The 12058-nt window shown below is 34.1% G+C and overlaps 1 protein-coding gene across 3 annotated transcripts in view; it reads right to left on the bottom strand.

The window, feature by feature from the left end:
- LOC138709260 (organic cation transporter protein-like) overlaps window positions 1-12058 on the bottom strand; it is a 343326-nt gene that overhangs the window by 34441 nt on the left and 296827 nt on the right. For all 3 annotated transcript variants that reach the window (XM_069839911.1, XM_069839913.1, XM_069839912.1), the window contains one exon: window positions 5611-5869. In XM_069839911.1, coding sequence (XP_069696012.1) covers window positions 5611-5869 — 259 coding nt within the window. The remainder of the gene's footprint in view (window positions 1-5610; window positions 5870-12058) is intronic.

A 12058-nucleotide genomic window follows, 5' to 3' on the forward strand; every position in this document is an offset into this window, starting at 1 on the left:
AGACATGCACCAACTTCGAAAAAGTTGAATTTAAGGCATACACTCAATTGAGATATTGACATTTGTATTTCGAAACTTGAACGCTGAGTGTTGATTACAATAGGATTAATAAAAACCCGAACAGTAGTTTATTTTATATTAAATAAAACAGATTATTGGGGCATGTTTTACCCCAAACTCCCGCGTTGGACCCATTATTCCTTCAGTTACGTTATTCCAAATTTTGATACTTCATTCAACGCACAACATGATATGCTTTCTGGAAATGTTACAGTTACTAAATCAAATATAAAACAGGACTTTACTTGCGGTTCACACGGTAGTAAGAGCATTGCGACGCATTGTAACGGAATTAACTTCCACTCTGCTTTCTAAGTCTTCCCTCACCTGGACCCCTGCATTGTTATCTCATACAGTGCTAATGTCACAATAGAAACGCTGTGACAAAGTTCAGACTTCAGGTCAGAGGAGAGGCTATTTAATCTCTCAGTTGTAGTTCTCTTTGTTTGACAACTTATCTCATTACGTGTAATGCCGCGGACAAATAGTATCTGAAAACAGAGAAATTCCTTGCCAGAAGCGGTGCAGCAGAAGAATTGCCAAAGTAACTTTTGCAGGACTTTCTACAACTAAAGATCTAATATTTATTTACCATGCTGCCTATCTAACTCGCATTGAATTATGTTTTATGGTAGCCAAAATAATGGGCATTATTAAATTACATCTAATATTTAATTACAAGTATATTATTTAGCAATTAAAAATCACCAATATTTAAAGTAAGCGTTACCTCCCCTGCTATTCATTTCTATTAGAGGCTGAGTAAATCCCAGGGCTTATAGTGCGGCCGGAAGGATTAGATGAATGGAAAAAATTCCTGACCCTACTGGTAATCTTCCTCTTTTTCTTCTTCTTCTCCTTCTCCCGCAATCCTCATCTGCACCGATGGTAAATATGGGTTATGATTAACAACGATAATCGTTTCTTTCCATACTTCAGAGTAATCCAGGGGCGAATCTAATTACTTGGCGCCTCTATATGCGTCATTTGGATCAACGAAATAATTGATTCCACGTCATTATTACTGTTTCTAATATCGGAAACGCCTGACTCAGATAAACTACGCACTCCACTATTTTCGGTACTCTTCGTCATATTATTACACTCTGATGTATCTGGACTCGAACTGGAACAAGCTACCTGTGTTTTTTATTATTGTTATTATTATTATTATTATTATTATTATTATTATTATTATTATTATTATTATTATCATTATTAACAGGGTTACAATGTAAACTACATCTTCCTGTATCCAAAGTGTTTAAATTCTTATCTTCTTCCTCCATTCTTCTCTTGCCTGCCAATCCCGTTCTTCCCAGCCTCTCTCCTTCATTCCTCTTCTTATATCGTCCATCCAGGTTTTCCTTTGTCTTCCCCTCTTTCCTCTTCCTGGCGGAATCCATTCCAGAATCTGTCTGGGCAATCTTGTTTCTGGTATTCTACGTACGTGGCCATACCATTCTAATTGCATGTAGCTAAAGAAATCTAACAATGTACTATTAACTATCATTTCTTGTCTAATGGTTGTGTTTCGAATTTTTTCCAATTTAGAATGTCTAGTGGAACGTCTAAAACAATTCATTTCAGTGAAGAGGAGTTTCAATCTCAGATTCGTGTTTAAATGCCAGGTTTCCGCCCCATATGTTACAGTACTCCTTATTATAGATTTGGAGTTTTGTTTTAATTGTTATTGTCTTATCCCACCAAACCCCATTTAACATAGCTATTGCCGATCTACCTTTCTTAATTCTATATTTTATGTCACTTTCCTGGCTGTATGTGGAGGTAATTTTTACCCCAAATATTCGTACTCCTCACATCCCTTGATACATCCCATTCCATCTTCCAAAACCAAATCTTTCATTTCCTTCCCACAGGACAGCACATATATTTCTGCACTTTTCTCATAATTTCCTCTTTTCTTATTGCCTTGTCTTTCGCGAGTTTCCGGTATTTTTGTTTAGTCAATTGTCCCAAGACAGGTCTGGACTCCACAAGTGACATCATCAAGGCATCACTCAAAAGGCATCTAGGCCAGGGGATAATGGGGTAGCGTGACCAGTTCCTTTCCCTCTCCTTTGCATACATCGCTGACTAGCTACATATTACACTAATCAGATTTCAGATGCAGTTCTTCGTTTGACACATATCGTCAAGTGAGATGTATTGCCTGATAATGATCAGCCAGAAGCTCAATCAGAGATGTTTCCGGTATTGAGAACCACTTAGCTTTTTCCGACTGTCACTCATTATAATGAATATTAAAATATAAATTACCTAGGTACAAAACAACTGTATTCTTTATCGTTTCAAACTAAACTAAACTGCCAAGCCAAGCGTCCGACTGCTACATGGCTGGCGGCATTTTCTTTGAATTTAAGTCTCAATGGAAATTATTGAGTCTTGGTACTGGCTACTCTTATGACAAAGTTAGCGGCGTCTCTCATCACAAAGTTTATGATTGCGAGCAACGAGATTAGCCTTTTTAACGTATCGTAATATAATACCAGTAAGTTCTTTAAGGTTATCACATGAGACTCTCACGGTGAGAGGGCATAACATTGAAAAAGTGCTATGATCGCATTGTGACACTATTATTGAAAAACTGTGCTTTTTCCGTTGGCAGACCGTTGAATAAATTTAAACTGATCGTTGCCAATGTTACTCATATCCTTTTCATTGTGCGTTTAAGTTCATGTAATCTTTTAAAGAGTTATGAACAAAATTAAAAAAATGTAAAAGTAATTAACAGTAATAGCTTAAAAACCACCCCCTCAAATCGGCCGCTCTAGGCAGCTGCCATATCTGGCCAGGCCTAAATACGCCCCTGGAGTAATCATAAGGCCTTAACAGTTGAAATAGTTTCTCGATGAATACGCATGGTAATATTTCTTCTCTTGTTCCTGCATAGTGTATTTCTAATGACCGTCTTAAGAAGCCACAAGAATGGCTCCGTAAGATTGCGATTAGTAACCTTGGTGGTAGTTTTTTTCTTCAAATGTACCACGTATAATAACAATAATAATATGTTCAGATTATTTCTAATTGAACATTGATAGCTCTTCTCTCTTCAGTCCCAAATATTTTCCTGGTACAACAAAGTTGCAAGAGATAATCAATGGTTCTCTTCTTTCTCTATGTGTAATTTTATTGGTCCCGCATAAGAATTAACTATAGGTCTAAATACGATTTCTTATATTCTATTCTTCTTTCTTCCATATTCTCACGGCTCTTAACAGTGCCACCATCAATGATTCTGAATATTAATCGACGCTAATTCCTCTTCTTGTAGTCCCGCCTTTTCACACGACTGATTACGTAACATACATTCATCATCTTTAGTTACTGCAGGAGTTTTTATTATTATTTCACTTTATAGTTATTTTTAGTGATTGACTAAATATTTTTCTTATATTTTTGCGTTTAGATAGCTTGGCCGGTCATAACATTATGCGCAGTAAACCAGGCAAGTCCATATTTCGATACTGACAAGGAAAAAAAAAAAGAGGGAGTGTAAAAGGTTAGTTGCTGTGCAGCTCCTGTAAAATTCACTTCTTTTCCTCGTCCAATTGCGAGTAGGCCTATACTAACTATTGTAAAAATATTATTACCCGTAATGGAACCAATAAAGACATTGTAGTAAATTCTATTGTGAGTGGAAGTGTGAAAAGGAAGACTGCATTGTGTTAAGTACGAGTGTTTGGATAGTAGTAAGTGGAAAACTGTGATCGCCCATGGATTGCTGATACGTGAGCAATATTTTTCAACTTACGTCAGCTTGCGTGCAATTCTCCTTCCCCCGCCTGTCCCACTGAATATGCTGAGAAACTGACTCACTCCAGATCACACCCTACTCAAATGTTCGCGCATATCACTGGCCAAGCTATCTAAACACAACAGTACCTATGTCACACTGCATACCACTTCAAGTCGCGGAGAACTATTCTTAATAATGGAGTCAACAGAGAATTTCCCCCTTCTTGCTTTCCGTAATGATGGAGTTGATATAATCGAAAAGCTTAATGTATCTACATCAGTGGAATAGTGCAATATCCCAAAAATTTCTCATTGTATCTTCCATTAATTTATAAAATTTACCTGTTATAAAATTTCCGTTAAGATTTGGAATACAACCTACAGTGATTATGTAGTAGGCCTACAGTATATTCGAAAAGTCGCTGTATAATGAAACTTAACTTACACTTTTAGTTATAGTTCCTACAAGACATGTTGAAAATGCCACTCATTGACGTCCAAACATGCTTGCACACGCCTCTGCATGTTAGCGAATACTTTTCCCAGGGTTTCTTATTTTATGTGTTGGATATTGGCCGTTATTGCATCCCGTAGTTCTTCAAGTGTTATCCGGATTACCTTCGTATATCTTTCCTTTCAGGTAGGCCTATTCCCAGAGAAAGAAGTCTGACGTTGTCACATCCGGTGATCGGGCAGACCATCGTCCTCAGGAGCTGATACAATTGTCGAAGTTGTCCAGAGTATTTAGTGGTGTGAGCTGTTGCACTGTCTTTTTGGAACTAGATATTATTCGCACGTTCCGTCAGTTGTGATACGAATGGGTGGATAATCTGGTTACGGTAATGTTACACATTAATGGTTTCATCGTAGAAAATGGGGCCTATAATGCACTTCCTAATCAATCAAACCGAGTACCAATTTAATATTAATTGTTTGAAGAAATAATCGATTGCAATTAATTTATGTGAAGGAGTACGTTCTGGGAATATTATGGTCTGTACTATTCCATTGTCACTTCTATTTATGTAATAAGAATTTTCAAGAAAAAAAAACAGTTATTATTTATTTTTCAAACGTAGACAACGCTTTTAATGAAAAGAATTGCATTTTTATATCCATAATTCTGGGATTAATGAAATTAATTCATACATACTGAATACGAACAAAATCTGCCCAGGAGTTAGAAAGTATCGCTGTATATAAGAATAAAGAGACAGAGGACAAATAGAGGGCATGCTAAATACCACGTTTCTGACATCATGATCTTTATCCTTGAATTGAAAATAAATTTTAATCATAATTCTATTTTTGTTTATATTTAGTATAGCGGGAATAACGAAGAGTTTTAGCACATACATACTTCAGGTATTTGCGAAAATATGAGTATAACGAAATTTCCATGGCGTAGTTGTAGTGCATTAGAATTTTCCGACGTTTTGTAACACGTGTGCGCTCCAGACATTTTTGAATGGAGTGTTTAGACGTTTAAAGAGAAGAAATTCAACCAAGTTATACGAATGTTAGTTGACACGAAAATGATACATTATTTATCGCTTTCAGCTCATTAAAATGCATTAGAATAAATTTAAAATTACAACATTTGACGATAAACGGCTAACTCAAGATGAACAGAAGTTATGTCAAAGTTTCATCTTCATGAATACAGAAAACATGTTATTTTCTTTAGAATAACTCTTTACATGATGATAATAAGTTCAAATATTTCCAAGATAAGTCCACACATGACAGTTACAGAGAATTCTAGAGTTATAAAATGGTAAAGGGCCTCACCTATAATATACATCATGAAGAAGTTGGTATCTGTTGCTATGCCAGCCAGTAACCTGCTCGCAGCAAACTCTGGAAGGTGATTCGTGAACGAAGTGGCGATGTTGCCAATTAGGGCTAGTAGATTGGAAAGAACAAGCACTGGCAAACGGCCGACATGGTCCGCCATGACTCCTAGACCCAAGGACCCGATGACAGACCCGATGAAAAAGAGGGACTGTCCAACAGGTGCTTTCCAGTTGTCATTGCACACCCAGTCCAGCTGTGAAAATATTGAGGATTCTAGGCATAATATATTTTGACGGTTAAATACATTTCTTGACCTGCTTGTATACGATCAAATTTTTGTCGAATTCAATGCTTCACAAAATTTTCAAGACTTTTATTGTCAAATCACCTACAACACTTTAAAAGTCTTTGTCTTGAAAGTACATGGGAACATGCTCTAATCGAGCAAATAATTGATAATGCTTTTGAAGAATTGACCATTGGTATTCGAAACTAATATGGCGCCAAAAATAAAAATAAAAAAATATGACGTTCTGGTCGAGAAAAAGTTGTTTGAAAGTTAATTCGATTATACAAATTAATTAATTAATTAATTTATGTCTATAACAGGGCAAAGCCCCAATTACAATAGACAGTACATGTATTTGTTTAAATAGGATTGCAGATAAAATGAAAAAAGCGATAAAACAGATACAAATGCAAGATACAAGTTTAAATACAAATTAAAAATTAAAAATGAAAAAAGAACAGACAAATAGATACTACCTAAATAAAAGACACAGATATAGATATAAAAGAAAAATACAAAATAAAAATAAATGAAAAATAGATAAATATAGATATCATAGCCAAAAATGTAAAATGTGGGTATAATTGGCAAATTACAGAGTAACAAATAGATAGCAATATTATTTAAAATCAACTACCTTCAGTATATTAATTAATAAGAAAATGATTATATTTCATGTAACAAATGCTGAAATCTAGATCCCATGTTTTACATATTTCATTGAAATTTGTAGGGCTACGCCATTGGTTTTGTGGAATACCACAACAAAATGAAAAGAAATAATAGGTATGAGGAAATTTCAATGCGGATATATCTAGTTAAGTACCAATATATGGTTGTTAATGAAGATATTCTAACCTATAACCTAGGCAAATACTAATCTAAATATTTTGTTTTAATGCAATGTGTAATCGTACTATTCTTCGTTTTAGAGTACCGCAAAGTTAAGTAATACAAATATTATTATGTATAACCTGGTTATTCTTTTAAGGACTTACATATTTATGTTGTAATATTTGGTAGATAGACCTACATAGCTTACAATCAATTTGGAGCACATGTTTTAAAATACTGTCAAGTATTTACTAATGTGAAAGTCTTTGACAAACCTTTTCCAATATTAATCAACCATTAGTAATCTTTAACAACATTTCTTGTAAAGTACTGAATTGGAAGAAAAATTCGATCTCGTACAAACAGCTTTACAATGACGACTCTGCTTTAGAAAGATGGCACAAAAGAGTAAGGGTTTGATCGTAATGTACTCGTACCTTATCGTTCTCTTTGCAATCCCTCATCAGAGTTATAATCTCATTACGGTGTAAACTGTTCGATGTAACACTTTTCTAGCCTATACTCACAATTGACCAGCAAAACTAATAACTGGTGAGGATTAGGGATCGTCATTTGCAGCCTATTAGTTTCATGCTGTACAAGATTAATAGTGAATAATTTCAAGGGAAAAATTGTTTCGGAGCCGGGTATCGAACCAGGGACCTTTGACTGAGCGCGCCAACGCTCTACAGATTGAGATACCCAGGAACTCTACCAGACACCGATTCAATTTTTCCTTTATATCCACATACTTCAAAGTGGGCTGACAAACCGTCAAAGATCCAACATTGAGTACACACAAACTCTGTGTGACTTCAATTGTGGTTTTCTGTTAACGAACAGTCACGTGTGTCTGGCTTTGTAGAGCTTTGGCGCGCTAAGATAAATGTCCCAGATTCGATACCCGGCCCCGGAACAATTTTTCCCTTGAAGTTATTTAAGTCAGCTTCACAGAGAGCTTTACCTGAAAGCCAGATTTGCAAGATTAATACTCTTTGTCCATTTAGAATATTTTTCATTTCTCGTATTTATTTTGTAAAATAATTTATGTTTCCAATTGTTCTCATGACATACCGTTTTAAAATTTGTATGTAGGTATATGTACTTGATAATTACTTGATGACGAGCATGGGATGCCTTACATAACAATTCTATATATTTTCGGCTTTGAAAATCAATTTGATTGTCCTCTTTCGATCGGTCTGTGAAGCTGTGACTTCGTAATCCGAAAAAGGAAGCTTTTCTTAAGATAATAGTCAATGGAAAGTCCTAATATTTGCTCATATTTATCTAGTATGAGTAGTATTGAGCAATATTTTAAATTTTGTAAAGGGATGTGTGATTAATGTTCTAGTGTTCTATTAAAGTTCGACTAAGTTCTTCATGTTTATTCGCATTATATTCACTTTGAGAGCGCAGTTGATATTCATCATCTCGTTTAGACTGGGAGGTGGTATAAGGCGAAGAATTTTGGCTCTCTTTTTTTAGTGGGAAATTTGCTACAGCTATATTGCGTGGCTACATTCCCAAAGATAGAACTTACTGTACACTTGCTACAGTTAACTTTGGTAGGCCTATTGATGCATTTTCATATATGTATGTGTGTGTGTGTGTGTGTGTATATATATATATATATATATATATATATATATATATTGTATGGTTTTTATTAAATTAATTGGAAAGGATTGTGGAGCCTGCATGTCCTTTTACGATAAATCCTTCACTTCCTTGCACTGTCAGGACATCGTGATCTTCTGAATTGGAAGATTACAAATTTTTAACCGTTCATAAAGGGAAAAGTTACTGGATAAATATATTGTAGTTATAAATTACAAATTCTTGTCTAATGCGGCTGGACTGCATTTACAAAATATGTATAGGCTACAGTTAATTTCTTTTTGGAAAACGTATTATATGTCTTTCTCGTGTTAAATTTTATGTGGGGGGACACACCCCCACAGGAAACAAAACAAAAGGCGCCAAGACCAGCAACAACCAGTTCTGATGATAGCCAATAGCAGACCGAAACATGTTAACAAGGTAAAATAAAATTTAACACGTGAAAGACATATAATACGTTTTCCAAAGTGATGCAGTGTTAAAAGTTGTGTAATCAAGATGTATAGTTAATTTCTATTCAAGTGACAAGCTATGAATAAATATGAGCAGTGTCTCAGCCTTGGCAAAGAACATGTACTGTGAGTTATGGAAAGTCATAATTTTTTAAAACAAAGAACTTAGTCGCTGACTAAGAATTGTAGTATGCAGCTTGTTAATACACTAATTAACACGTTAGATAAACTAATATTTGTCACTAGTAATTATTGTTACCAGTACTACTTGTCACTATCCAAGTCTGGCGCTCTACCTAACAGTAAGAGTTTCTTTTTATATTCGCCTATATTCTAACCATGTAAGCCAGTCTTGTCAATTGATGCCCATAGGCGCAAGGGCGCGCATTAGAGCTCAGGAGAACCTGAGCGTTTTACAACGGAAAGGAAAGAGACAGACGAAAGAGGTAGTATATGCCGCTTGATCGAGCTATATACAGGGATGGCCAGCACTAATTCAATGGATAAAGGGAAGAGAACTTATTAAACTGTGTCCGTGTTAATTTTTAGATTTGTCTGAGAAGTATAAGTGCATTATAAGAATGTAAGTTTTAATTTTAATGCTCATTTTTCACAAGTTTGTTTTTTTTTATTCGAAAGGATTATTTTCTCAACTTGTATTTTTATAGAAAAGTGAAATTTTCAGACATAGGACTATTTACTTAGTAGCCTTCCAGATAATATAAAAATGGATTTGAAGGAGGTGGGATATGATGATAGAGAATGGATTAATCTTGCTCAGGATAGGGACCGATGGCGGGCTTATATGAGGGCGGCAATGAACCTCCGGGTTCCTTAAAAACCAGTAAGTAAGTAAGTAATAAGTAAGCCTTCCAGGTACTGAAACAATGTTTTCGTAAATCTAATATACCGTAAATACGTATTACTGAAGATAGTATATCACAAATTTTGAAAATATTCGCATGGAAAATGTTCGTAAGGAAATGAATTAACAAATAAATTACTGTTACATCACAAGCAAAAGACATGTGCCCATGTGTTGTAAAAATGTCAACTCTATAGCTTCAGCAGGTTTCGAGAAAATAATTTAATATTCTGATGATAGGAAGTTACTCGCCAATATCATCTTAAAAGCATAATCCGATAAGAATTTTGTTATGGAATATTAGTTACACTCAAAGCATATGCAGTACTTAGGTAACTTTGCTTTGTACTATAATATTGTTTTAATTAGTTCATTGATTACTTGTATACGGCTAAAGATACCATCAATATCAATTCCAACTTATCATGTCATACTCCATCTCTTTTTTTGGAATATCACTTTCTTCATGAATGATGTGTTTCATTCACTTAGTACAGTATAGTTGTACTACTATAGAATTTATGTGAATGTTCCTTCTTAACTCTTATGTTATTAACGTTTAAAACACAACTGCAATATTAAGAAACTGGTGTTAGTATTTTTGTTTTACAGACAATATAGATATTATCCGTTTGAAGTTTGTGCACCACTGTTTTCTTAATCCAACAGACTGCTTATTCATTGACACAACCTCATGGTGGAAGAATAATGGTGATGCGGTGCGCAGGTATCGTTCTCTCTCACTCGCACAGATGACGTCACGCTGGGACCAATATGCAGCCTTGCCTACAGTGACATAACGTAAAGCATTACATTGAGGCAGTTCTGATCATAATTATGTTACTCGAAGGCATTGTTGATGAAAATAAATATTTGCTACGGGATATTATAATTACGTACAATGATAATATGCTGACGATACGGCAATGACTCTGTGTACTGAAGGTGAAAATGAATTAATGGACAACCGCAAATAAAAGCAGTTACGCTATACAGAAATTATTTGTATATTACGAACAAGTATTGAACTCTCTTTTAATTTTGATGATTATTATATTACAGCTGTGAATAGTACCAAGCTTCTTGGAATTTTTGTCGACATTTTAAAATGGTAGGCCTGTGTTCATATTTATTTTACTTTTAAAAAAGATAAATACAGTACTGTTAAATTCAATATTTTTACAGCTTAGGTCTATGTTGAATGTAATTCTTTCTTATCTACATATTATTCTGATTTTAACTACGGTACCTTTTATGGCGAAATGCTGTTAATATTAGTAGAACCTTTATTGCTTAGAAACAAGTTATTAGAACGATTTTATTATTAAAAGTACCGAATCTTGTCAATATTCTTCTTGTTTTTTTAAGGAATACAAAATATTAGAATTTTCTATAGTTACATATGTATAGCCTATGCTATTTAAGCGTGAAGAAACTGAATATATAATAAAATATTAGATTGTCATGATTCTAATACACGTAATGCAAAACTATAATAACAGAACGTCACAGATTAAAGAAATATAAAACGTCTTCTTATTATTGTTTAATAAGTTAATCTCTAGGGAGTCGGCCATGGCAATGACGGTGATTTGAACTGATTTCGTATCGGTGTACTGAATGAAGTTTAATTAATAATAGACAGTGACTTCAGTTCTGTGTTAATATAAATAGTTAAATTACTTTTCAGTGTTTGCATGTGTTTAATTTTCAATAAACGGTTCATTATGGCGTACGTTCGGATGAAGTGAGGCCGTCAGCAGTCCACACGCAAATAATTATTTTTATTTGCTAGTAACATATTATAGATATAAATTTTTGCATGACAATAACTCTATACTTACATGATTATTCCTATCATTGGCAGTAATATTTTGTATATTGACAGTGATTTTGGTTTCAGAATATGAATTAACACAAATGTTAAAATTTTGGACCGTATTGGTTGAATAGAGTGTTTCTAAATAGCCTAAATGAAATGCAACTAATTTTCAAAAGATAGTTAGCCAGCGAGACATATTACAATATAAATTAATTGTATCCTTAATGGCTGCATTCGACAAGTCATTTTCTCTGGTTATTGCATAACCAACATAAATTTTGAAAAACTTATGGAGCCAGAATTAATAAATAACAAATATAAAATAATGTGTCAATAAAAATAGTGATATTAATGTAAATAATACTATAATTATTACAATAATAATTATAATAATGATAATAATGATAATAATAATAATAATAATAATAATAATAATACTTAATTACTTATTAACGGCTTTTAAGGAACTCGGAGGTCCATTGCCGCTCTCATGTAAGCCCGCCATCGGTCCCTATCCTGAGCAACATTAATCCAGTGTCTACTATCAAATCCATTTT

Source organism: Periplaneta americana, chromosome 11, assembly GCF_040183065.1.
Source record: "Periplaneta americana isolate PAMFEO1 chromosome 11, P.americana_PAMFEO1_priV1, whole genome shotgun sequence".
In the NCBI taxonomy this organism is placed as follows: domain Eukaryota; kingdom Metazoa; phylum Arthropoda; class Insecta; order Blattodea; family Blattidae; genus Periplaneta; species Periplaneta americana.